At 39.7% G+C, this 24,945-nt stretch overlaps 1 protein-coding gene across 13 annotated transcripts in view; it reads right to left on the bottom strand.

The window, feature by feature from the left end:
- RGS7 (regulator of G protein signaling 7) overlaps window positions 1-24,945 on the bottom strand; it is a gene marked incomplete at both ends in the record, with an annotated part of 229,393 nt that overhangs the window by 2,203 nt on the left and 202,245 nt on the right. For 5 of the 13 annotated variants that reach the window (XM_079550170.1, XM_079550164.1, XM_079550173.1 and 2 more), the window contains 2 exons: window positions 13,772-13,822; window positions 23,631-23,720. In XM_079550170.1, coding sequence (XP_079406296.1) covers window positions 13,772-13,822; window positions 23,631-23,720 — 141 coding nt within the window. Of the gene's footprint in view, window positions 1-13,771; window positions 13,823-21,450; window positions 21,526-22,333; window positions 22,388-23,630; window positions 23,721-24,945 lie in introns of those variants that run through there. The other 8 variants (XM_079550169.1, XM_079550175.1, XM_079550165.1 and 5 more) reach the window with 4 other exon arrangements.

The following is a 24,945-nucleotide window of genomic DNA, read 5'->3' as shown; positions in this document are numbered from 1 at the left end:
CCCTGGATGCGCTCAGGGCCAGGTTGGATGGGGCCCTGGGTAGCCTGAGCTGGTGGGGGACAGCCCTGCCCATGGAAGGAGGCTAGAACTGAGTGATTTTTAAGGTCCCATCCAACCCAAACCATTCTGTGATAAAGTTCTGTGGTTTATCCTATGCTTTCTTTTTTTCTTTTACACATTCTGGGTGTCTCTTGATATGTCAGATAGGTCTCCATCAAACAATTTTTATCAGGCTTCCATATATCATCTAGAAAAAAAATCTCATGGCTCCTCTGCCACATGAATTTCTGCAAAAATAACCAGCTACAAATAACCAGGGATGCATATTTTCCATGATTCATGCTGCAGATTCTGCCATAGACTGAGGAGCTGTTGCACAGAATCTAGCCTTCACACGAAAAAATGTTACCAGCCCTTATGATGGTGAGGGAAGCCTTCCAAAACAGGAACTGAACATGAATCAGGTCAGGATGACTCAGATTGTTTTTGTGATTCTGCAGAGAGACAATCTGAGATAATAGCTGGGTTGTGTGAACTATTGCTATAATTTATTGCCATAAAAATTCAAAATACAATGACTTACATTCGTATTACTGTTATGAGTTAGATTTTTACTTTTACTATGTATTCCTAGATCCTTTGTGTGAATGGATACACAGAATATATCTATAAAAAGTCCTCTGTATGGTTCTTAGGCAAAATGTGAAGTTTCACCCTAACAAACAGCAGTGCCCCGTTAGTGGGTCGAATAAGTACATTTTGCTATGAAGACAGTACTGTCTGTACTGAAGTACTGTCACAGCAGGACTGAGTTACAGAGGTAGGTAGCCAGACTGAAGACACCGAAGAATTCATAATACGATTATTATGTGTTGAAGCCGGGAGCTTATGATAGAAAAACATTTCCTTTCCAGATGGTGAAAAAAAAAAATCATGGGAAAAAGAAGGCCAAGCCATTGGTTAGATATCTAAATTTGATTTCTGCTGCTTTTAATATGAGGAAAGAAATAAACCCAGGCAATTTCTATTTCACAGAATAAAATTACCACCTGGTTGCTGCAGCCAGTGTAGCATAGGCAGCACAGAGTACAGTACAAGGACATCTACAATTTTTGTGTGCTGTACAGGCAGGTTAAGTAATTGGTTTTAATTTAAATAACCAGAACTTATGATTAAAGGTGCGAAAAATTCTTCTTTAGTGCTGCATTCCATCTTTGCCAGAAAGCTGTTCTCAATCAAAACTATATTTATCCATTATTTACCAGTTTAGTCAACTGAGGACAAGCTGTACTGAAAATATTTTTTTAAATCAGCTAGCCAGCCAGCAATAGGAATAAGGAAAGGAAAGAAAGAAACAAAAACAAAACAGAAAGACAAAACACATCTAGAATTCCAGGGAAAGCCTTTCTGTTGACTTTACTAGGGTTTGGCTGAGAGTTGAAGTCAGCAGATGAGAATGATGGGCATTAAAATACGTGAGAGAGACTAGGGACTTTGAATAACGAGGAGGGAGAGGGAAGGAAGAAGCTTGCAAGGTAAAGAGAAAACTGCAAACAAATAAAAGAAAAATGGGAAAGCAAATCAGAAGATATGCAAACACTGACAATAATGGGTATAAGGGTTTTTTCAGATTGTTTTTTTTTTTTTTGGGGGGGGGGGTAGATTTTCCTGAGTGGGTTCTGGAGTCACAGGGTAGGTTTATTATGGCCAGGAAATTAGAAGAGCTGCAAAACTCAGAGAAAGACTATTCACATATGAAATGTTGGGAATATCACATCTAGCTAGTACTAAGTGGAAATATTTATCTTCTCATTGTAAATTACAATTAGATTGGAAATGATTGGGGAGTTTTTGTTACGAAAGTTACACTTGGGGACCTCCCACTGTGAGAATATTTTAATTTGCACTTTCTACCCTGACAAAATGATTTTAGTACTGCAATGGATTTTATGAGTGCACAAAATATATATTAATGATGACAATGAAATGAGAAACTCTGGTCAGGTAGATGCACCTCCAGGAAGCCTTACATTAAGGAAGGACAGAATCTGAGGTTTAGTAAGAAAAAAATCCCAACACGTTAAGAAACGTGACTGTAATTCTATGACTAGCAAATAGTTCAAAAATGAGCCCTTGTTGGAAGAGTAAACATGAAAGGCATATTTTGTCTTTTTAATCCATTACAGAGACAGACACATCTTCTAAAGAACAAAATGCAAGTCTTTCTAAACTATGGAATCTTGACTGGAGAGAAAAAACATGATCTGAACCACACCAAGCCTGGGAACATAACAACCAACTTGCTGGGAGTGCACCTTTGCCCAAATGATTCTTAATGATCCAAAGAGTCTGTCAAAAAGAAAAAGAAAAAGAAGCTCTTCCAGTTTATTTTCTTATTTCTTAAAATAAATAAATAAATAAATAAAATAAAAGATCCAAGGTTTTTCTGCCATTGTGAAAAACATCAGCATTCACTGAGCACAAATACAAGACATTTTTCTTCAGTAAAAACTTAAATACAGTCAGATAGCGTACAAACAGATGGATAGTTGATAGAAGCTTTTTTTCTCCCATGCTTTTCTGGTTGGTAAGACTTTAATTTCCTTACAATGTTTCTGATTCAGCTTCCAGTGCAGAGAATGGTTTCCATTTTTATTTTGTCAAACTTAGGTAATTACAGCTTTCTCTGTGGACATGGGGAAGGACCTGGTAGTCTTTACAACCACATTATAAACGATGGATGCACATGCTGCTGATATTCCAACTAGATGAACACAGGCTGCTAAACTTCACATTAAAAGACATTTTTACCCTTATCTTACAGCCATGAACTGGGAGAGATGATCCATCACCACAAACATCTTCTGCATAGCCCAGGTCACAGCCATCACCTTCTTTCAGTGCATCAAGATACTGGTGTCCTTGTGAGCTGCAGCATCTCCTCACCTTTCGGTCCATGCAGGCTCTGTAGACTGTTTGCCTCTGTTGTGGAATGCTGCCTCCAAGGCCACCACACACTTCCAACACAGTTATCTGGCTTGGGCTTCTGCTCCATGCAGATGGGCACCATGATTTGATGTCCCAGGTGAGAAGGATATTGCTCTTTTCAATTTCTATGTAGGTACAATGTGATTCTTAGTACAAAGTCAAAGAATAATCTTGCCAGTTTTCCAAATCCTTGGGGAATGCAGAAAGGAGAGCATGACTGACAAAAGTCACCTCTGATGAGAGACGAACTGTCACAAAATTGCTTCTTTTCCTAGCATGCATCTCAGTTTGCTAGCTTGCTTCATCAGTAGCTCCCAAGTGGTAAAAGATCGTATAGGATTACACAAAAAAGTTACGTAAAGAGCCTTGCTAGGAAGGAAAAAGAGTATTTGGCAGCAGTCTCCCACATCGTAGTGCTCCAAGAACATCAGCTCTGTCACTAAATGGTCTGCAGGAATCACAGCAGCTTCCAAAAATCCAGCATTTCCCTGGAAGCGATCAGATCTTCCTTCTTCCATCATCAGCTGACAGGTTTTGAGCCAGCACAAATTACTAGTAATACTAGTATTAGTGGTATGGTCATTGCATCATCTAGATGGGAAAAGGCTTCAGGATAATCAAATTTGAGCACCAAGCTGACCTTCCTAAACCATCACTAAACCATGCCCATTACTGGGAACAGTAGTAGCAGCGATAGTGGCAATACTACTACTAATGCTTGCTCTGTCAATGCTCCTCATAGGAGGCTTTGAAGACCAGTTTTCCAGCAGCGCTGTGCCAGTTGCACACACAGCAGGCAGCAGCAAAGCACATCTGTTTCAAAGAACGTGCTGTCTGCAGCAGGCACTCCCATGCTCATGTACACAAAGGCACCAGCAGAACTGCTGTAGGACACTGTGGGGTGGGAGATCTGTTCCTACTGTGGCCAAGGACAGAGCTGTGCTGCCCGTGCTGTAGCAGTAAGCCACATGCAGCCTGCATCCTGTTGCTCTGTACATGCAGCACCACACGGCTACACTCATTCACCAGCACAACCATCAGCCCTCCTGCTCCCTGGGAAGCCAGCACTGCTTCAAGCTGTGTGAAATCCACAACCAGACACCTTGTTTTTGGTTCCTTTGCCTGCCCAGCCACATCACCAGACTCTGTTTTACCAAACGATGCAGACAGGAGTGAAGTCTTTGGGTACTCCGGGAACGTCCTCCTGCCTGCTGCCCCACCTCATAATGTGACCCCCCACTTTGAGTGCAGCCCTTTGAGTTATCCTTCATTTGTTTGTTGGTGTGTTCCCTTAGATCTGCAGATCGCTTTGATTATTTGCACATCTGGAAGTTGTCACACGCTTTTTCTGACCGTGACCATCTGAAATATTATCCGGCAGGACTTGAGGGAAACACAGTAAAGAAACAAAAACGTCCTACTCATAACAACATGTGGCAGAAATTACTAAGTGACACCATCTCAAAGGGGAGTGCCATATATCCAAGCAAAGATAAGCTTAACTCCATTCCCTAAAGCTTTACAATTGCTTTACGTAGCACCTGGTCCAGACATAAAAGATATTACATATAAGTACTTATTTTTCATTAAGCATCATATAATGAAAGTTATCTGTCTGTTATAAGGGCTGGGGTGAAACAAAGCCATTCCTTCCGTCCCGTAAGTTTCAGAGGGGAAGACCATCTTCCCACTACGTGATTTTCCATAGAAAAGCCTCCCTGATAAACAGTTCAGAGGACACCGGGGTGTACAGCCCGATGATCCCACACAGCCCCCGGGGTAAAGCTACAATTCTGCGTGCAAAAAAACAACGTTGGACAGACACGGCTGAAGTAACAGAGGCTGTTTTTCAGCAATCCCAACACACGGACGGCGAGGGGAAGAGGGCAGAGGCAGCCTGATGTCGGTGCCCGATAAACCCATGTATTCGCACACAACGTATCAGCACACGCCTTATCCCGAGGCCCCGCTCCTGCCCCGCGGCTCCGGGTGGGGGCGCCGCCCCACGCCACAGCGCCACCGCGCGGTGAGCGCCACCGCCTGCAGGGCCGCGCTCCCCCGCGAGGTGTCAGCAGCCGCCCAGGCCGGGCTGGAGAGCGACAGGGCCGCTCTGGCAGGGCCGTAGCGAGAGCTCGGTGAAATGAAAGGGGCTTTCTGTGTCTTCTTTCCGTCAGCAGCAGTTCTCAGCAAGGCTTAACCAGAAGGAAAATCCAAACGGAAAGAAAGGGGAAACGATCACTTCAGAACAATTTGGGAAGGGGAGGAAGTAAATAACAACAAAAGAATCAAGCAAACAAGCAAACCAAAACCAAACAAGCCCTTGTTTCCTCCCCCCCCCCCCCCCCAAAAAAAAAAAAGTCAAACACCCCCACCCTTTTACAGCACCAAACTGTTTGCTTTGCTATGGTAAAGAAAATTGTTTTGACTGACGTTGCGTCCTTTGGTTTTGATTTTATGCTCTATTTAGATTTCTTAGATGACAGACTGTAATGGATACAAAAAATGTTCCATCCAATGCACATACAAAATTTGTATTTTAAACCATTACACAAATCCAAGTGAGTGCTACTGCTCTGATTATACTTTTATCCTGAGCAGAATTAAAACCCTGGCTGTATTGTGGCAGATGGGTGCTGATACACTGACCGCGCTGGTGCTGCCATGTCAGTACCAATAAACGGAGAGCTGCAGAGCCCAGGGGAAAGCTGCTTCAAGAAGCCAGCACTGAATGGCACTGAGGACAGGTGCTGAGTGCTGCAGGCAGTGTTTCTCTGACTGAGTAGGAACTTGCAGGCAGACACAGAACCGCAGTGCCTCAGCAAGGGGGTGCACAGAGCTCCATCTTGGCACAGGTGCTGTCAGGGCTAAGAAAGGGACACAATGGCAACTTTATAAGTCATTGCCACATCAGGAACTTAGCCATTTTTCTTCTTCCTTCTTTTCTTTTACACAATGCAAACTTTCTTTAGATGAAAAGTAAATATGGTGGGCTCAGCACGGTTTGGAGAGCACACAGATCAAGCTCCTCTGGTGCCTGACCTCAGCTTTTTATTTCTCTGTGTCGAGCAATATCAGCAAGTGTGTGCATTCCACATGTCCCTCTTCTGCTGCTTCCCCTAGAACTTTACTGGGACACACAGAGCAGGGGCTGCAGCCACCCAGAGCCACTTGCAGGAGGCAGAAGTTGGTGGCTGTAACAATGGTACCAGGGCCACTACTGCAGAGGTTATTTCTGTGCTCTCTTCATTCCTCCTTTCTTGTTCTATTCATTCCTCTGGGTCTCTTGGCCTTCAAACCTTTGTTTTTTCTTTTCTAGGGCTCATGAAAAGATATAGAGTGATCGAAGTTGCTCTGCCCCATCTGTGTCATTGGTGGAAAGAGACTTCAAAAGCTTCCAAAAGACATGTGCACACCCCACATAGGAGGTGGGATGGGCAGGAGGGAGAGGAATCATCAAAAACATTTTTCAGAAGTAAAAAAAAAAACACTTATTGTACCACATTGGCAACACAGGTACCCACTGAGCAAAAGTTGATTGCACTTTAAGTCAGCCCTGGCAGGTTTCACATCTCCAATTGCAGTGGAGGTCTGCTGAGAGGATGGGGCAAGAGGAGGCAGTGGAAGATGCCACCAGAGGTACTGGGAGATCAGCAGATACTCAGCTCTCCTTGTAGACAGGAACCCCAAGGTGCGGTTTTAATGTGGAAGTGAGATGAAAGTAGGTAGTAGGGGTTAATTAGTTTGTCATTAGTTCCAGTCTGCTCTGACCAGCAGATATTTTAGAAATAATCAGAAAAAAAAAAAAAAAAAAAAAATCAGAACTTAAAATATATATATATTTTTTTTTTTTCTCCAAGTAAGATGCCTAAGTGTCAATAGTAGACAAATACAAAAACAAAAACGTATCAGTCGGTATGACAGGAATTGCACTGTGAAGAAGCTCTTTAGAACAAAATGAAAGTCTGACAGTATGTGTCCCCATTACAAAAGGCAAACAAATATAAACACAGAAATCAAAATCCCTCCTGCCCACACATGCACTAAGTAGGAGCACAACTGCAGTGACTGCCCCAGGTCTGGGTTTTGGAACAGGAAAGGATGAGGAAAAAAAATGAGAAGAGAGTCAAGAGAGGAGATCTAGCCAGAGACCTAGCAATGCCAGTTAAGTGATTCAGGTTGGGTGGAAAAAGAAAAAGACCAACCTTAACAATTACAAATGCATCCCTAAAACTGTCTTGCTAGAAACCAGTTTCATCATTAAGTAAACATTAACTGTCTAATTATTTTCACTGTATATTCAACAGTTGACTGATAATGTCACCTTTTAAAACACCAGAACCTCGTTTTGGAAGAAAAGGGTATCTATTGATGAAACTAGAGACTTACATTCCTTCTTTCAAAAAGCCACTTGTACAACGTGGGCTTCCATACACCAGCTCATTAGTAGATCAATATTTAGAAACACTTACTAATCTTGAGCTTTAAGCTCCCTTTCTGTCTCCTACAGACACTTTCCTTGTTAAGAGACCCAGGTGTTCTACATTACCCTGTGGACCCTCCCACCCCTCTGTTACTTGGAGGGAAATCCAAGCTCCCAATTACTCTAAATCACAAATGCCTGCAGTTGGTCCTGCACCTCCACCACATCCAGAGTAACACAACTAGACTTCTTTTGGTTTATACCTGATCACTGCTTCCAAGCTAAGGAATATCCAGCTCCCTCCTACCTCCTTTCAGATCCACATCAGGGCTTGCTCATTGGGCTTCCCTAGGACAACACCCCAGGCCCTTCCACCTCCCACACCTGTTATCTGTTTGGGCCCTGTAGGCACCACATCTTCTCTAGTTCAGTCATATATGTCATTTAAATGCTGCTTACCAATGTTAGCCAAATTTAATTGGGAGGGAAAGAAGACAAGGCCAGACAGTCCATAGCTCCATTACTGTTTCAGTGGAATCATGCTCGATATAAGTATAGGAGTCCCAATGAGGTGTGGGTTTCTGCCTTTATGGAGAGATCTGGAGGGCATTTTCAGCAAAGAAGGTGTCATCACTAACAGCCATCCTCTAAAGTGGCGAGTTTGGGGCAGCACTGGCTGGAGCGCTGGCTGGAGGAAGAGTGGAGAGTTGGTGGGAGCAGAATGGGAAGGTCATTATGTGATATTATGTGAGGTATTACGTGAATCAGCCCTTGCACCAATTGCTGACCATCCTTTTCTTTAATGTTTTCTCCTTATTTTCTTGCAATTTCTTTCAAGTCCAAGAAACATAAAGCAGAGGAGGGAAGTGCAAAGAGCATTTGTGGTCACTGTGAAGGAAAAGAACCACAGGAGACTGAGAATCCTAAGAAGTTGTTATCTGGGAGCAGAGGAAGAGAAGAAAGAGAATCTAAAAGAACAGATGAGCCATATAAAAAGAACAGAACATAAAAATAGATGAACTCAAATAAATGTCATAGACCTCAGATTATGTATTCAATAAAAAGGTGGAAAAGCAAGTTATATTAAAAATGCCATTGCTGTGCATCTTTCAAAAAGGAAAGGAGAAAAGGAGTAAAGAGGTGGATAGAAAAGTTACATGAATAATGAAAGGCTTCATTCACATGACATAGCAGAAGCAGCAGCCACAGGGTTAATAGCAAGGGTGGTAAACAGCATTTGTTTTGAAAAAGTGACATCAACCTAATGAGAAATTACAAAATCAATTAAAAAAAAAAAAAAAGAGACAAGGTGAATGCATCAGAGTATATTTTGTGAGCAGAGAATATGTATAATAAAAATTGTGCAAATGCCACTAACAAGGTAACATTTACAATTGTGTCTGAATATTATTTGATATTTATTATCCATGTTTACCCTTGTAAATAATTTTTGCAGGTTCTCGGAGTCTATTGTCATGGCAATTTCTCTTAATGATCTGTATATACAGATCCCTTATGTCACTATCATTCATGTTTAAGCATTAAGAAGTTTGAACAGTCGATTCCTCACTCCCACTCATGCAAATAAATACCAGCAGGAAAAAGGAATACAAGTATTGCACAGGTTAAATTAAAAAAAAAAAAAAAAAAAAAAAAAAAAAGTGACCTTGGTAAAAGAAAAGGACAGTCTGAAAAACTAGGATGCTACTCAACGAACAACTGAAGACATCTCACTGACCCAGGAATTAATGCCTTACACACCAATGTGAACAACACCTATGTGTTACCACAAAGGACTGGCAAATCACAGTGCCTCATAAGCCAACACAGTTCAGCAGCCACCACCTATTGCAACGGGGGCAAGCTCTGCCACTTTGTGTATAGGCAGACACACAGCTGGCACAACATGAACAACAGTCCTCCTCCTTAGAGCCAGGGCAGGAGCACTGTGGTGCTGTCCTCCATAAAAGATCTATAACATCTCCAGTCTGGAGGAGGGCAAAGGAGTCAACCCACATCGGTAAGGATGTATCTCCTTGGATACACCAAAAGAGGCTGCAGCATTGCAGTGGCCATTTTAAGCAATAACAGAGGGGACATTTTATTACAGTCAATGCAGCAGCTTCATCAAAAACTAAAGGGATAAACTGAAGCAAAGAAGATTTTATTGGGCTTCTTCAGCATATCTTCAACTCAAAGGAGACAAAAGCATTAATCTGTTTATCTTAGATCGAAAGGCAAATCAGAACTATTTAGCAACACACTTAAATGGATCATGGACATAGAACATGTTCAAATAAACTGTTGGCAATTTCCCTTGAACATCTTCAGATTAAAACCTTATTTTAGAAAGGTCCCCGTAGCTATTAAATTCCCTTTAGCAAAATTTCTATGTTTTATGCACTTAAGTTAGTAGTTCAGTGGTATTGGTTCTATGCATGACATCTCTAGCTAGAAAGCAAATTAAAAATATGGTAATTTTTAAGTCTAAATTCAAACAGCTGCTAATAACTTGGCATAAAGATAAATAAATGGTAGAGCCGCAAAAAATCACTGACGATTCCCAACTGTTAGTTAAATAAAACAGCCTTCTCTCACTTCAGTCATCTGCTTTGGCTTTCATTCATATTTTTAATAAGTGAATATTCTAAATGCATTCCTGCAGTTCTCATTTTCTGGAACTGTTTTTTGCTCTCCTATTTGTTATTTGTTGAAGAACTATTTGGCATTTATGCCTTACGATTTCAAATAATATTAGGGGTGCAGTTTGAACAAAGCAATTCCGTATATTTGGTATTAAGAGCTTTCTTTCAGAAGAAAAATGTCTGAAGGAGCAGCCGCAGCTGGTGCCATTGGATGGTTTCTGCTGGCAGCCCTGCCTGGCACTGGCATCTCAACAGTGGCATGCTGCCTCTCCAGCACCCAACTGCTCTGTGCATGAGTTCTCCTCCCTCATCAGTTCCATTCTGGTCACTGCAATTAATTTTCATTTCTTTCTTTTGTCTTCACTTTCAGCTCATTAATTTTTGGCCAGTCTCCATGGCTCTTTCAGCTCAGCATTTTGCTCCTTCTCTCTTCCCTCTTTAAGGCCTTTTCCTTCCTTTTTTGGTCTTGTAGGTTTAAGGAGCAACTTTTAATGGCATCTTACACAAGGTCTGATGACTGTTCTGCTGTTCTCAGGTCAAGTGGTTCCTTTAAAGAAAAGCAGGATGCTTCAAGCCTCCTGGGAGGTGCCAGGAGGTGCTGACTGCTGACTCTCCCCAGGAGGCAAAGAGCACAGCCCCTTCCCATCGGGCTTCTCCCTTGGTTCTTATTTTTGCTCAACAGATTTGTGACCTCACTGGACTTCCTAATGGATACACTACTGTGTAACCAAAGCTATACTTCATCTGTTCGATGCTTGCTGCAGTAAGAACAAATAAGCCTTACCCTGGGTTAATCCTAATTTATGGAAGTGGATTTTCATAATGTTTTGAAAAAAAAAAACTGTTTTTTCTCAGTGGGGATGTAAAAGGACATTGTGCCTACAAGGAGTTCCCATTCCCACTGTGGCAGCACTGACAGATGACAGTGATCAGTGGAAGGATGAAGAGATCTCAAATAAACCCTTTAAAAATCAACTGGCTGCAGAGCAGTTTTTGTTTGGTTTTCTTTTTTCAGCCAAATTCAATCACAGGTAATAGTGGAGTTGCATCACTGGAAACACAGGCTCAAATGAAACCTTGATAGAGCTCCCTGACTACTTTGAAATCCTTACTTTAATGCATACTTTTACCTTGTAGTCATTGTGTTAATTCCTGTGCAAATACAGGAAAAGACTGCCATTCAATATAAGCTTTATATCTACTGAGGCAAAAGAAGAACTAGAATGAAATGGGTCTAGAGATACAAATAATCCATGTATTTGTCCGGACAATGTTGCAAAATGCTTTGAGAAGAAATAAAAATAATAATTTCCTTATGGTAAAGTTGCATGAAATATTTAATGCGTGAATCTGAAATGTTAATTATTTGATGGGAGTGATTCTTCAAAGCAGACATTGGTATCTAATTAGTTAAATTCTAAGGAAAAGCAGGCAGTATACCAGCTGATGCAATCGGTGGCAGCAGGAGTTGGGAAATAAATATCTCCATTTGGCACTGAAAAGTGAAACAGAGCTCAAATTTCTGTGGATATCCTGGCCCCAAGTTCATGCCTCAGAGCTCTCATTTCTGCAGTAAAGGAAAATTAAATCTCAGAGTTTAAGATCTGGGGTTCAGTGTGATTATTTATTCATCCAGCCTCCTAGACTGTGAATATTTTGACTTGACCTAGATGGAGCTCTTGATAAAATCAAGCTCTCATGGGCATTACCAGTGTTCTGTGATAAAACTCAGCTTGGAAGCATTGTGCTGACAGAAACTGCAACACTTTAACGCAGTGATTATTATCCTAGTTAGAAACCAGAAACACCACAGCATGTGAAAACAAAGAACAACAAAAAAAAACGAATTCCCTTCCCTTCCCCAGATCTCAACCAAGCAAAAACCAGGGGAGAAGCCATTCACGGTGATGAACAATGTGTTTGTTCCTGGGTTTATTGAGGCCATTTCTCTGGGGATGCTGCAGTCAGGGTTATGGCAGCTCAGCTCCCTTCTGCCCACAGCTGCCCTGTCCCAGCGGCAGTAACGCAGGTAGGCATCTGGTGCTGAATGAGATGACTCCAGCACTAGTCTGTTCAAATGTAATGCTGGATTGTGTCTACGGCCAGCTTGTTTTGTGTCAGGAATGGGGGGGAGGGAGGAAAGATGACATTTTTAGGTTTAGCAGTCCCTCTGGAACAAGATCTCTGTTTATCAATATCACACAAAAGTGAGTACAACAGATGGTACCGGCTCTGGCTGTCCTGAGCCAATCCTGTGCATGGCTAAAAAGGCTCTTTCAGTACATTTGTCCTACACACCATATAATGCCCCGGAGCTATTTGTCATTTGCCTTAGTTCACACCACTGCTTTTCTACTTGGAGATTCTGCCACTATCTTTACATCATCTATTATGCAAAAATGCTGCTTCTCTTCTGCAAGCAGAGATATTACATCTCTAGCTCCATTTAGCAGCAGAAGGCTCTATATCCATTGTCTCATGGACAATGTCTGCAAGCTCCTATGAACCTATAAGTAGATCTCTTACATGAATATCACTATTAGACACACATACAACAGTGCACTTGAACTGAGCCCCTGAGTTAAAATTGCAGGTTTCTTCATTTACAGCCCAAGGTTTGAGCTCAAGTCTCAGCACTTCCAAACCACCATCTCTTCAACTTAAAATGTTGCACTGTGGCACACATGACAGCAAGGAGAAAGAAATGGTGTCATATTTAGCAAAAGCATACTCATGTTCTCAGCCAGACTTGATCACGTCCATTCCTAAGAAAATGCAGTTTAGTTGATCTGCTCTTGGACAGCAACTGAATCGTTGAGCAAACTGTGTAGACTGCACCATTACAGACCTGATCTAGCATGAAGAAAAGTTTGCTTATGTGATGATGAGCAAGCTGGAAAGGTCTCCCTGCTGCTAGCTTGCTAAAAAGAAAATGAAGAGTAAATGATTATCAATAAAGTGTGTTTGGTTAGGTGTCACTCAGAGAAAGAAAATGCCATTTCATGTCACTTTTTAGAAAGCACAAGGCATGTAACTTTTGGGAATGGCTTTGCTCTGGACTAATCTTCAGATTCAGTATTAAAATCTCAAACTTCCCAAAGGAAAGAGACTCTGCATATTTTAATGAAAGATAAAACAACAATATAAACATACACAAATTTACAGAGGAAGGATCAACTTTAATACATCTGGAGTAAAAGGTGTTCTTTTTTAAATATGGTATAAAAATAAATGCAAGAAACATTAACAGAGAATATACAGACAACAGACAAAGACACAGGTTTTCTTTCTCAATGTGAATACATCAGTGAAATGAAACCTTCTGTGCTAATTTATTGTGCAATAAATGTGATGCCATATGTATATTTATTAATATATGCATTTTTTACATTTCTTCCCGTTTTTGATTGACGTATTTTTTTAATAAACTGTGCCTAGCAGAAGCTTTTTTTTCACTGTACTTGAGCTTGCAGAAAATAAAAAGACACAGATCCAGCTTGATATGAAGGAGGAAGTGAGCAGACAGTTTTCGAAATGGAGGCATCGAAAGGCTAGAGAGTCCCTCGGAGTCTGTAATGCCTTAGTATACACAAAAGAAAACAAGTCAGGTCCTTGCTCATGCAACATCTTGTTCTACTGTCCTCTGATTCAGGCAATCAGTGAGCTACAAAGTATGTATAATGATTTGAGTCTGCTTCCATGCTACAAGGTGATCCTTTTAGTAGGACTGCACTAGACTGGTTAACCTCTTTGATGTGAGCGATTTCCCCTGAGGAAAAGATAAAAACAAAAAACAAAAACAGAAAACAGAGGCATGATCACTGCAAACCTGTTCATCAGCAACCACTCAGTGTTGCCACATCACTGTCAAATATCTAAGGGCACCAACTGGAGTCTGTCAAATCCTAAACCACAGGAAGCCCTTACACTTGCACGCCTGCACTGCCAGCCAGCCATTCTGTTTCAGAGCGTTTACAGCAAATTCAAAGGCCAGTTTTGAATGAAATTGGGTTTGGCTGTTAAGAAACTACTGCTGTGAGGGCTTTGCTGTTGGTCATTCCCAGAGCTACTTGAAGGTGGCCACCAGAAGTGAGGGTGCCTCATGCTACAGCGATGATGCGCACACTGTAGTAGCTCCATCACAGATTGCAGAAAGCTACTTTACAGTTGAAGTAAAAAAGTAAGAGGCAGATTGCATACAGGCAGGAAAGCAGCTTTTCCATGAACTTTGCAATAGGCTTGCTGATACTTCATTTACTATTTATAAGGAGTATTGGTCAGGTATGTTACATGGCCTTTTACTGCCTAAAATTGCTTAGAAGGTGTTTGGATTTTCACATTGTCTTTTTCCTCATCAGTCCTCCTGTTGCAGAGCTGTTTCAGTTTTTCGGGAAGTTCTGTCCCACAAGAGTTAGCTGTACAGTGCAGAGAGGATAATGTAGGTATGTTGTGATGGCATATTTCAGGCAGATCTGAGCTTTAGCTGAGCCAGACAAAAGCCACAGAACCACACAAAATGTCAGTTAGCTCTCCTCAGGCCATCCTGCTGTGGCACCAATTCAGCAGAGGCAGAGCTGGCACAGCAAGCTTACAGCACTTCTCAATACACCACAGGGATATCCTGATAATATAGATCATAAAAAATAAAATAGTAAAGGGCTCTATCTAACTTGTCAGCTAAAGGATATTTAATATTAACATCTATTGTTCATTTTAAAACCAAACTGACTTCAAGGAAACTACACTAATGCAGTAAATGGTAAATAAACTTATTCTGCTTTATCAATGAGCTGTAAAGTAATCTGTTGTGCCGTGGAATTACACAATTTAGTATCTGTTTTCCTTACCAATTAATTTTATGCTCAAACAGATATGCAAGTTGGTTTTGAACATTTGCTTAAATGAAATATACCAGAATAGATCTTGACAAAAAGAATAGCCATTTTACTCTTTGAGCTCTGAAATAAATGTCATACAGATGAGGGTGAATTTTCCCCCTACAGTATAATATTGAAGGGAAATAACGATCTGTAATGTTGGATTAGATTCCTCATCTCTGAAGTTCACCATATTGCTTGACAATAATAGCACTTGCTTCTAAAAAAAAGACAGCATGTCTCCTTCTAGGCATGGTTTCCTCCCTTTATCTAGCTTTAACTCTATGAATTTCTACCTACATTAATTTCAATTTTTTTGCATTAGTTTAGCTTTAGATTGTGTTCTCCCATAATGTAATAATTAAGCTGTTTAAACCACTAAGCTAAACACTTTTTAGATAAGCAAAATGTCTCCACAGCTATGTGGCATTGGACTACTACAATTTAAGACGGTAGCCCAAATTTGTTATGTGATTTTAGAGGTGGTGCAGGGTTGTCAGCCTTGTACATAAGCTAAGAAAATATTCAGCATATGCTGATCTTTCCATCTTATGAAGATTTTTGTCTGTGAATCTGTGAATTAATTTTGTCTTCTTATTTGCAGCAGCTAATTCTTTAGGAGTTGTAATTCCATGGAATTTGAGATGAACCATTCTGGAATCTGTAGAATGAACTGTGATATTATATAAAGTAGGAATTTTTTTGATCTAAGTGCAGGCAAACAAACTATTCATTAATTAGTTGATCTGACTTGATAATCTTATTCTATGTATTAATTGAATTTTTCCCTATAGATGCATTAAGATGTCATGAAAATTTTGTTGTTATTTGGCATCACTTCTTCCCCAGATACTGCTCACCACAGTAAGCTGAAAGACTTTGGGTAGTTTTTCTCCTAAGTTAAGGATTTCTCTGGATGTCTTATTCACCCCCTTCCTTCCCCAGGTTTGAATCTATTTCTTTCAGGTGCAATGCTAATTACTGTTCCTTAAGCCAATTTTTCAATTTGGTCACCTACAACAAACGGGCAAGTTCTAAAAGGTGTGGCATACAACTAATCACATATAGGAAATTGTTTGCTGTGCTAGTAAGATTAAAGAACATTTGAAAACAAATTCAGAAGTACTAGATTTTCATCTGAAGAATGAAAAGAAGATCTTTAATATTTTTGTTGTACTCTTGCCATCAACATGTAGGAGTAGAGGGCCAAATTCTAAACGAGAAAAGGATTTTGGTCTTTTAGGTACAATTTGGACATATGAATTGAAACAATTTAACAATTTTATTATAACACACCAGCCAAATGAAGCCTTATGCATATATGCAAATGACCTTTAAAGACCCCTTCCAACTCTAAGGATTCTATTATTCTGTGATTCTGTATCTCAACAAGGGAGTCAGAGTACAAGCAGGCAGCAGAACAACTGGAGTCAATTACATTGATGAAAACCAAATAACTGACCTCAGCGTTCTCTCACCTACCTTAATGTATTAACTTTTTAAATGCAGAGTTGTCCTTCCAATTGTACTTTTAGAGAGCTTGAGGAGAAAATTACAAAAGTATGTGCAGATTTATGACCATGTGCAGATTTATGAACACAAGTATGCTGACTGACCTATTTATGTAGCTGGACACCAACAACTCAATCTGGCAAGTAAGTCAGCAACAACTTCAATTCATATGTGACTTATAAGAGACCAATGTGAAATTTATATAGGGACCAGAGTTGAAAAATATGAAGGTTAAAAGATTAGTTTTCAAATTCTTATCCTTTCTGCTAAGCAACCTCAGTCACTCCTTTTTCAAGTTTCTTTATTGTCTTTAGGACTTATATTTCCAGTTCATAGAAATGGAAAGGGGAACACCACATATCCAATAGGGAGAATGCCATGCACCCTACTGGGAGCAAAATGAGACAAAATGAGGACTGGGCCTCCTTGCTCTCACTATTCCTGATCTGCTTGTGTGTGGCAAACATGCTGAATGCCAGCAGCTTGGCCAGCATCAGCAGGCAAAGTTCCCAGGTGATATCCCTGGTGCCACACGCAGTGCTGAGATAAACAGCCCTTGGCAGGAGCGCATCTGGAGAGGCACAGGAACAGAAACAGTAAGTCTCTGGTCAGGATTTAGCCAGCCCTTGCTCCTCTAAGGCAGGCAAATGGATTTAGCATTGCCCAGGGGGTCAGGATTTTGCTTTGATTTTCATCCAGTTGTGCCAGTGTATTTCTCTTTCAGGAAGGCGGTGAAGTGGAGGATGTTAGCATTTACTGAGTTTAGGGGACAAGTTCTCACCTCTACCTTCAGTGGTTGCATGTGCAGGAAAATCCACTTGCCTATAGTGGGGATTTGCAGTCCTCTCCTAATTTTACACTGCAGCTGTTCCTTTCCTGGAGCAGTTCATAGACAAAAAGGAGTGTCTGAGCAATTGCATAGTCTTGGTTTGGCTTGTTCCAAACTGGGTGATAATTCCTCTTTCTCCTTCCCCAGTAATCTGCATATTCTGATGAGCTGCTCTAATTCCTGCTTAACCTGCAGGCTCTTTCCAGATGGGATAGTTTTAACTTGAAAAACCATCGGAAGGATGGGGTAGAATCTAAGATTTTCTAAGGAGCCAATGCATTCGACAAACAGTTCATTTCATTATCACTTTGTACTTCTCAGTATTCCAGTAGCTTAGGACACAGGCAAATATTTGTCAGCTGGGAAATGGCAGTCACTGGCCTAATATCTGAATGGGAGTACTCTGTTTCCTAATGGAGACAGACCCAGCTGTGCCAGTACCACACAGCAGCCCCTCCGCCCCAGCACAAAGCAAGGCAGCTCAGCTCATCATTGCAGAACTGGGCAAGGAGGCCAACCTTCACTGGCATCTCCTAGGGATTCTCCTTTTGATTTTTCTCACTAAGCTGGGCAATCATTCCTCAAAAACAACCTAACACTGGATTTTTGGACTAATTATTAGTCCAAACTCAAAATTTCAATTATTATAATATATATATATATTTTTCATTAAGCCATCTCTTTCCTAAAAAAGAGAAGGCTCACTTCTATGAAAGTTTATTGTTTTTAGGGTTTGGGTTTTGAGTTGTTTGTTTGTGGGGTTTTTTTTTGTTTTTTTTTGTTTTTTTTTTTTTCTATTTTTCAAAGCTTTGGAGAAAAAAATTATTGGCTAATGGGAAATTAATATCTGCATTTCTCAGTAAAGGGGCAGTTCTTAATATGGCAACATCAGTTTAAACATCTATAAAGTCTATACCCGACTGAAAAGAAAAGAGGAAGCTATTTTAAAGAGTTTTAATTTCCACCTCTAGACCATAATTTGCAATTTTTCATATTAAGTTACGCTGGACAGTGGATTGTGAAAATGTGCTGTGTTGCATGGCCTTCATATTTCTTATCTCATGCATTAAATAGTCTAATGTTACTGGTTTGGAGAGGAAAATCCTTAGAGGAAACTGGTAAGCAAGTTCTAAGCTATTTGGAAGCAGATAGCTCTAAGTGTGGAAAGAGCATGGGTAATGTAAGACATAGTAGTTTTAAACCCAGTGTCATTAAATGGGGTTCTTGCTTATGAGGCTATGAGTGAAGACTGTTATCATTTGATGACTCTGGTTTAATAAGTGGACTGAGTTAGCTCAGTTTTGTACTGACTGTTTTCATAAAACACCACAAACTTGCAAAAAGCCCATTTTTTCACCTTGACAGTTAAGCAGCAACAGATAAAACTCTGACACTGGCGGTGGCATCTGAAGCTGTCACACCCACATGCAGTGATGGAGCATCTCCCCAGGGGGGTTCTGAGGAATAGAGTGCACCTTACTGCCATGTTAACTGGTCTCCTGCCAAGACAGGAAAATTTGCATGTAGTGGAAAAGAAATGAGCCTACTGTGCTGTAAATGAAATGCTTTGTTCTGGGTTTCCGGACCACTGAGCACAGCTAAACACAGGCAGGTGTTCACAAAGGTGTGTTGCTCAGAGACTACCAGTCTGCTACTGTCACAGTTCCTGATGGGAAGGAGAAATTAAAGTCTTCCTTAAAGGACCTCTTTTCTCCCATCAGTGTTATCAGTGCACCTTCCTTCACTTGTGGGTTTTGTTTTGTTTTGTTTTTCCTATGCTGTGTAGATGTTATTACTTGAGGTAGTTTCCTAACTTTTTATTTAGGACAAAATATTACATACAGCAAATACAAGTTTGCTATTACTTTACCTATATTGTATCTTGTATAAACATGTTTCTGACACTATTCACACTGGTGCAGACTGCCAAAAGCATTAGCAACTGCGCTGTATAATTTACAGAGCAAGCTAAATAACTAGTGCTTTTAGTTGTGCATATAGGGCTTTCATAAAGTGCACTGAATTACTGAAAGCTTTCTGAAAAGAAAACTCTTGTCTCAAAGAAATGCAAAGCTAAGCCTAGTTTTTATGTGTGGATAGATTCACTTCTGTTTTTTCCCACCAAACTAAAATAATGAGTGATTATCTTAGGTGACTTCAATTTAATTTTCTGATTAATACCGAGAGATAGCATGTAGAAAGTTTTAAAACTTTCTAGCTTAGCAAATGCTTTCTGTTGCAAGTATAACCCACTTCCAATTACTGCTCACAAAAGGTTCAGAAATCTCTTATAGTCTCAGCTTAACAAATCAGTTTATGAATCACAAGGTCATCCTCTCATGTTCAGTCCCTATATACAACTGATTGGTTTTTTTTTAACATTTCAAATAAAAATACTGAGGTCTAATTTAGTTCAATGCAAAGCCACTTGGGTGTAATTGAGAAAAATAATGGTGGAAATGAGTCTAAATTTTCTAAATTGTCAGGAGATAAGTGAAAATACAATTTTCTTCTTCATAAATCATTCAGAGACATTTGGCTAAGCTGCAGAAGACCTGTTTCACATCTGTTTTCTGTATTAATCAGAAGAGCAGGTCTTTTACCACAGTCTGTCCCTTCAGAGTAGAACAAGTTAATCAGTAGGATATTCTGAGAAACACTTGCCTCATCCCTGCATGTTAGAACCAGTGTACCGAATCACATAATTACACATTATAAACTCATCATAACTGAGAACAAGAATGGAAGAATAAGGATCCCTGGTGGCAAGGGGTCCTGGGTCTGTGGGGGATTAAAAGCTCAGATCTCTCACAGAAAAATGTTTGTACTTGAGAACCCTGATATTTTGGAGAAGTTTGCAACCTTCCGAGCTGCTCGTCTCATCAGGAATGTATGCTTAGAAGTGATATTTTTCACTTTTGCAGCTGACCTAACTTGACAGATTCCACCCAAATTCATAGGGCAGTACTTTGAGAAAAAGCAAATGCACAGTATTTACATTATAGCTTACACTATGAGTAAAGAATCACCCTCTTCTAATGAAGTACTAATGCTTCATATTCAGAAATCCTCACTCCCCTTGTTCTAGCTCACAGCTTTGTTATTGGGCCTGCCTTACATCTCCAGCATCCTGCTGATCTCATCTCATCTGCCTCAAATTAGCCGCTGAATGTTGGGCATGCCAGCAGGGCACTATGCTGCTCCAGTGCTGGTGTACAGGGCTGATGCTTTATCAGAGAGTAACTTTAATGCCTCCCAGTCTGTGTTCACTTTTACACTTTTTTGTATTGTTTTCCTTGCACCTGCTTGGAACTTGCTATTTCTCTCCTTACAGCCACTTGCCTACATGCTTTTTATCATAACCAGTTCCTGATCAGCTGGCTACTTAAACACCCAGCCTATATACTGTAGTTTGTCAGGCACTGTGATGAGCAAAATCTTGCCTCTCAGGAGTCCCAGATGTACTGTCTGCGCTCTCTCTCATTAACCCAGGCTCGTTTATTACTGTGGAACTTCCTGTTAAACATCTCCATGGAAGAAAGTAGAATCGTTATGTATAATGTTGTCACATATAACGTTGTATAGATCAACCTGTTCAGACAACACACAAATCACACTGCAACATGCTATGGCAACACCACCATGCAAAAAATAGGGGTTTTTGTTTCAAACATTGAGATAGTTTCCTTTGTGGCTGTTTATTTACTTTTTAGTCTTACTGACTTTGTCCCATTGAATTCAAATTTGATCCTGATTGCAGTGGATTCAAAGCATATTACAGGAAGCCTTTACCTATAAGAAAGTAGTCAAAGGATTACAGTTTTGTTTCAACATGTGAGATATTCCTGCAACCTCACAGAACTTTGCACTTTCACTGTGTTTGTTTCTTGTTCTGATTACTGGAACGTATATGCAATTTAAATACTCGAGGAAACACTCTTAAGCCTCGTTATATGGGAGGCAGTTTCTGAGAACTGCTTCTCCTTCCCTAGTAACTAAAAACAAAAACCATGATCTTTGCTGAAAGCTCTCAGATTTGTCATTTCAATGCGCACAGCTCCACTAATCAGGTCACAGAAAAAGCCACAGATGCACACACACACACAGCAGCGTCAACTGCACAATTCAACAGACAATGCAGACAAACTTGAGTAGAATCCAAGATCTTTCTACCTCTTTTCATAACAGGTTAGTGCTCGCCCTCAGTGTTGGTGTACAGTTTTTATGGCATGGGAAAATAGGGATGTTTCTGCCCTACAAAAATAAATGCGTTGAATGCTTTAGTTGGAACTTTCACAAAGTTTAAAAAAAAATCCAAAGAAACCGGAAAAGTAAAAAGAATCCCACATTTCAAGCAATCAGTGGATCTTTTGGCTGGTGGCAAGATAATGCCCACAGCAAATTTACCAGCCTTCACAATTTTACCTTGGTGAAATATATTTCCAAAATTATCATTGAAAAGAAAAATAATTGGTTGCTGTATCCTTAAACAAATTGAAATCTTAATCAAACCCTTCTGCATCATCAGCATCAATTCTTTGGTCCTAAAGAAGCTGTGCATTAAGGAGGATAGGGAGAGGGAAATTATTATTGTTCATTTTTCGCTGTCCCCAATTACAAAAATGGGACAAACGCTTTTCTAGTAAAACCAAAAAAAAAGAAACAGCAATGAAATCCATTATACTTAAACTATATCAGCCTTAGTATTTTGGGAGGCACTGGAAAAAGGAACAACATCAAGCAGGTTTTCACAGATTCTTTACTACAAATTAAAAAAAAAGAAGCAAATCATTTCATGCTTCCTAGTGTAAAAAGCATGGCTCCCAAAGTTCCAAAGTTCCATTCCTCCATGTGTGGAGGTCAGCAGGAAAGGGACTAGGGAGGAGGGGTTGTAATGAAAGTAGATTATAAAGCTGACATTCCTAGGAAAATTCACAAACTGTGATAAACAGACTTTTAACTGTCAGGTTAGAGAAGCAAAAAGGGAAAGGAAGGTTCGGTCAGGGGGAAAGGAGAAGGATGTCCCATCAGGTTTACTAGTCTTCCGAGGCAACAAACTTACCACATTGCGTGTGAATTTCTCAAAAGATGTTCGACGATCCAGTGTGTTTTCCAACTTAAATTTAAAATAAAATTAAAAGAAAAAGGAGGGGAAAAAGAAAAGCAAGAAAAAATGGAGTAGAAAAGGACTGATGAAACAATGGACTGCAAAACAAAGTTTGTATAAATAAGGAAGCAAACATAGGTATGAAGCTGTAATGGGACTCTGCAAAACAGCAGATGGGCAAAGCAGATATAGTATTTGACAAAAATCATTTTTCATGGGAATCAAAACGGTTTGATTTAAAAGAAAAACTGAAAATAAAAAGAAATAATGAAGTGCACATCTTGTGTTAATGAACTGACAATCACAAACTTAAGGACTTCACACGGACAGTTGTAGCTTTCTGGTATTTTCAACATTTCTCTCTATATTGGATCTTCAGAAATCAATGTTTGAACAAAAAACAAAATCACACAGTACTTTCATATAATTTTAGGTTGTCATTATAAACAGTAGAATGCTACGATGTCAATAACTACCTCATTTCAGCAATGACAGGGTCCTGATTTTGCAAGCACACGGCTCCCAGGTGATTCTAGGAGATCACTATTTAGAGCCCTCTAATAAAATTATTTATCTTTATAGAATTCTGCATTGCACAAACTGCTCCACATACTCTGGGCTGTGCCTTTTCAGGAGTCAATTCCGAATGTGGGCTTCTCTAAGCAAACATTACATGCCAATACATGAGCCTCTGATTGTACAAGTGTGACATGATCAGTCTTTCAATTCATATTTCTGATCTGTTTGAAACTATTCATGTAATAATAGGGAAAGAAATAGGATTAGGAAGCCCCTATTTTTATAGTTGGAATCAGAAGTTATTCATATGAGTGAGACTGTTTCTAAACACATTCTGTCGATTTTACAGGTGGAATAAAGAGAACAACAGTTATTACATAAGCAAACTTGCAAACATGAAAGACTATTCTTCTGGGATTTTATTTTATTTTTTAATGAATTTGTAAAGCACTTTGCAATTTAAGGTGCTTCATAACAGAGAAAACAGTACAATATGGGATGTAAAAATAAAAATACGTTTTGCTAGAATAACTTATTGCAACATGCCCACATGCAGATATATACACATATATGTATATTGAATTCCTGTGTATATGTGACCCTCCAAATACGCCAAGTTGGTCACCTACCAGATATCCAGTTGCACTGGCACAGGGGAGAGAAGACTGAGTATTGTTGCAAACATAACCACCGCTTTGCACAGTGGCAAGACAAAGGCAAGATGGACCAATACCTTTTTCTTGGCCTGTAGCAGCTCCTGGTAGGCACTGGATCGTATAAAACGAGGGTAAGAATCACTTTTCATCAGTTTGTAAATGTGCTCCTGAAAGGAAAAGAAAGTGTTGTTACTCCCACAAAAGAAGATATAGGTAAAACAGGAGGCAGTTGTATATCTTTAGCCAGCTACCACTACTTAGAATAGGCAGTGTTATGAGGTAAGGTTAGCTGAGGTTACAGTTCCTCAGCTGAAGATGAGTTGCTTTCCTTCATTAAACCAGAAATTCCACTTATTTGTTACATATAAAGGATATAGCACACCTTCCTTAAACTTACTGTCCCTATTTTCTTACAGAATTATTTTTTCTGAGAATTTATAACTTAGTTCTATCTTAAAGCCCAGTTTGAAACCTTCCTTACATCAGTCAGTTCAGTTAAGCGACCACGTTGCTTAACTCAAATCCTTTCCCATCAGATTTTCTCAGCTTGTTTCTGGAGATGCTTTTCTGACTTGATATGCTTGAAAAGGTGGTAGGTTTCTAATTTAGCACTACAGATAAGTGCTTAACCTAGAGAGGGTGTCCCCTGGCTACTCTTGGAAGCATTATTTGAGAGATGTTTATTCTGCTACCCAGCTGATAATATAAAAAGGAAAATGCACATGCAAACTGAAAAACAGTTCCAGGCTAATCGAATTTTCAAGATATTTATTCTTCAGAGACATATAAAAATTTGATAGCACTAATGGAGAAAGAAGTGACACAGGCAGTTTATAGAGCTTTTCTTCTCAACATTCTCATCACTTTAAAATAAATTAATCAAAATAAACAAGGAAACAAATGGAAAAAAAAAACTCACTAAAAATCTACAACGTAAAACATTTTATAATCTCATTCCAGTTACAATGTTAGAAGAGGAATTTTTAGAAAAAGCGATCTGAACAGGAAATATTCTCACAAAAGTATTTTAAGAAATGTTCTGCACTGTGTTAGCTGTTTCCATTTTCTTTTTCACTTAAGCCCTACCTTCTACCACAGGAAACTTTAGCAGAGCAAACAGGAAACAATAAACTCTACAGTAAATACTGTTTTTGAGGTTGGTACTGCATGCAATTAATGAACAGAAAAAAACCCACCAAATTAAAATTATAGTGATGTAAAATTAAAGCTTATTTTTTTAATCTTTGATTTGTTAGAAACTCTAGAGAATGATTCTAAGTGCCTTTCATTGTGCTTCCCACACTAAGCCAAGAAGTTCTGGCATACAGTCAGAACTCAGGCTTGTTCATTTGGGGAGTTTTAATTCCATTCAGTTTATACAAGAGCAGCTGA

Source organism: Tetrao urogallus (assembly GCF_951394365.1).
Source record: "Tetrao urogallus genome assembly, chromosome: 2".
Taxonomy (NCBI): domain Eukaryota; kingdom Metazoa; phylum Chordata; class Aves; order Galliformes; family Phasianidae; genus Tetrao; species Tetrao urogallus.
The sequence above is the reverse complement of the archived record's forward strand: the minus strand, read 5'-3'. Positions and strand labels throughout refer to the sequence as shown.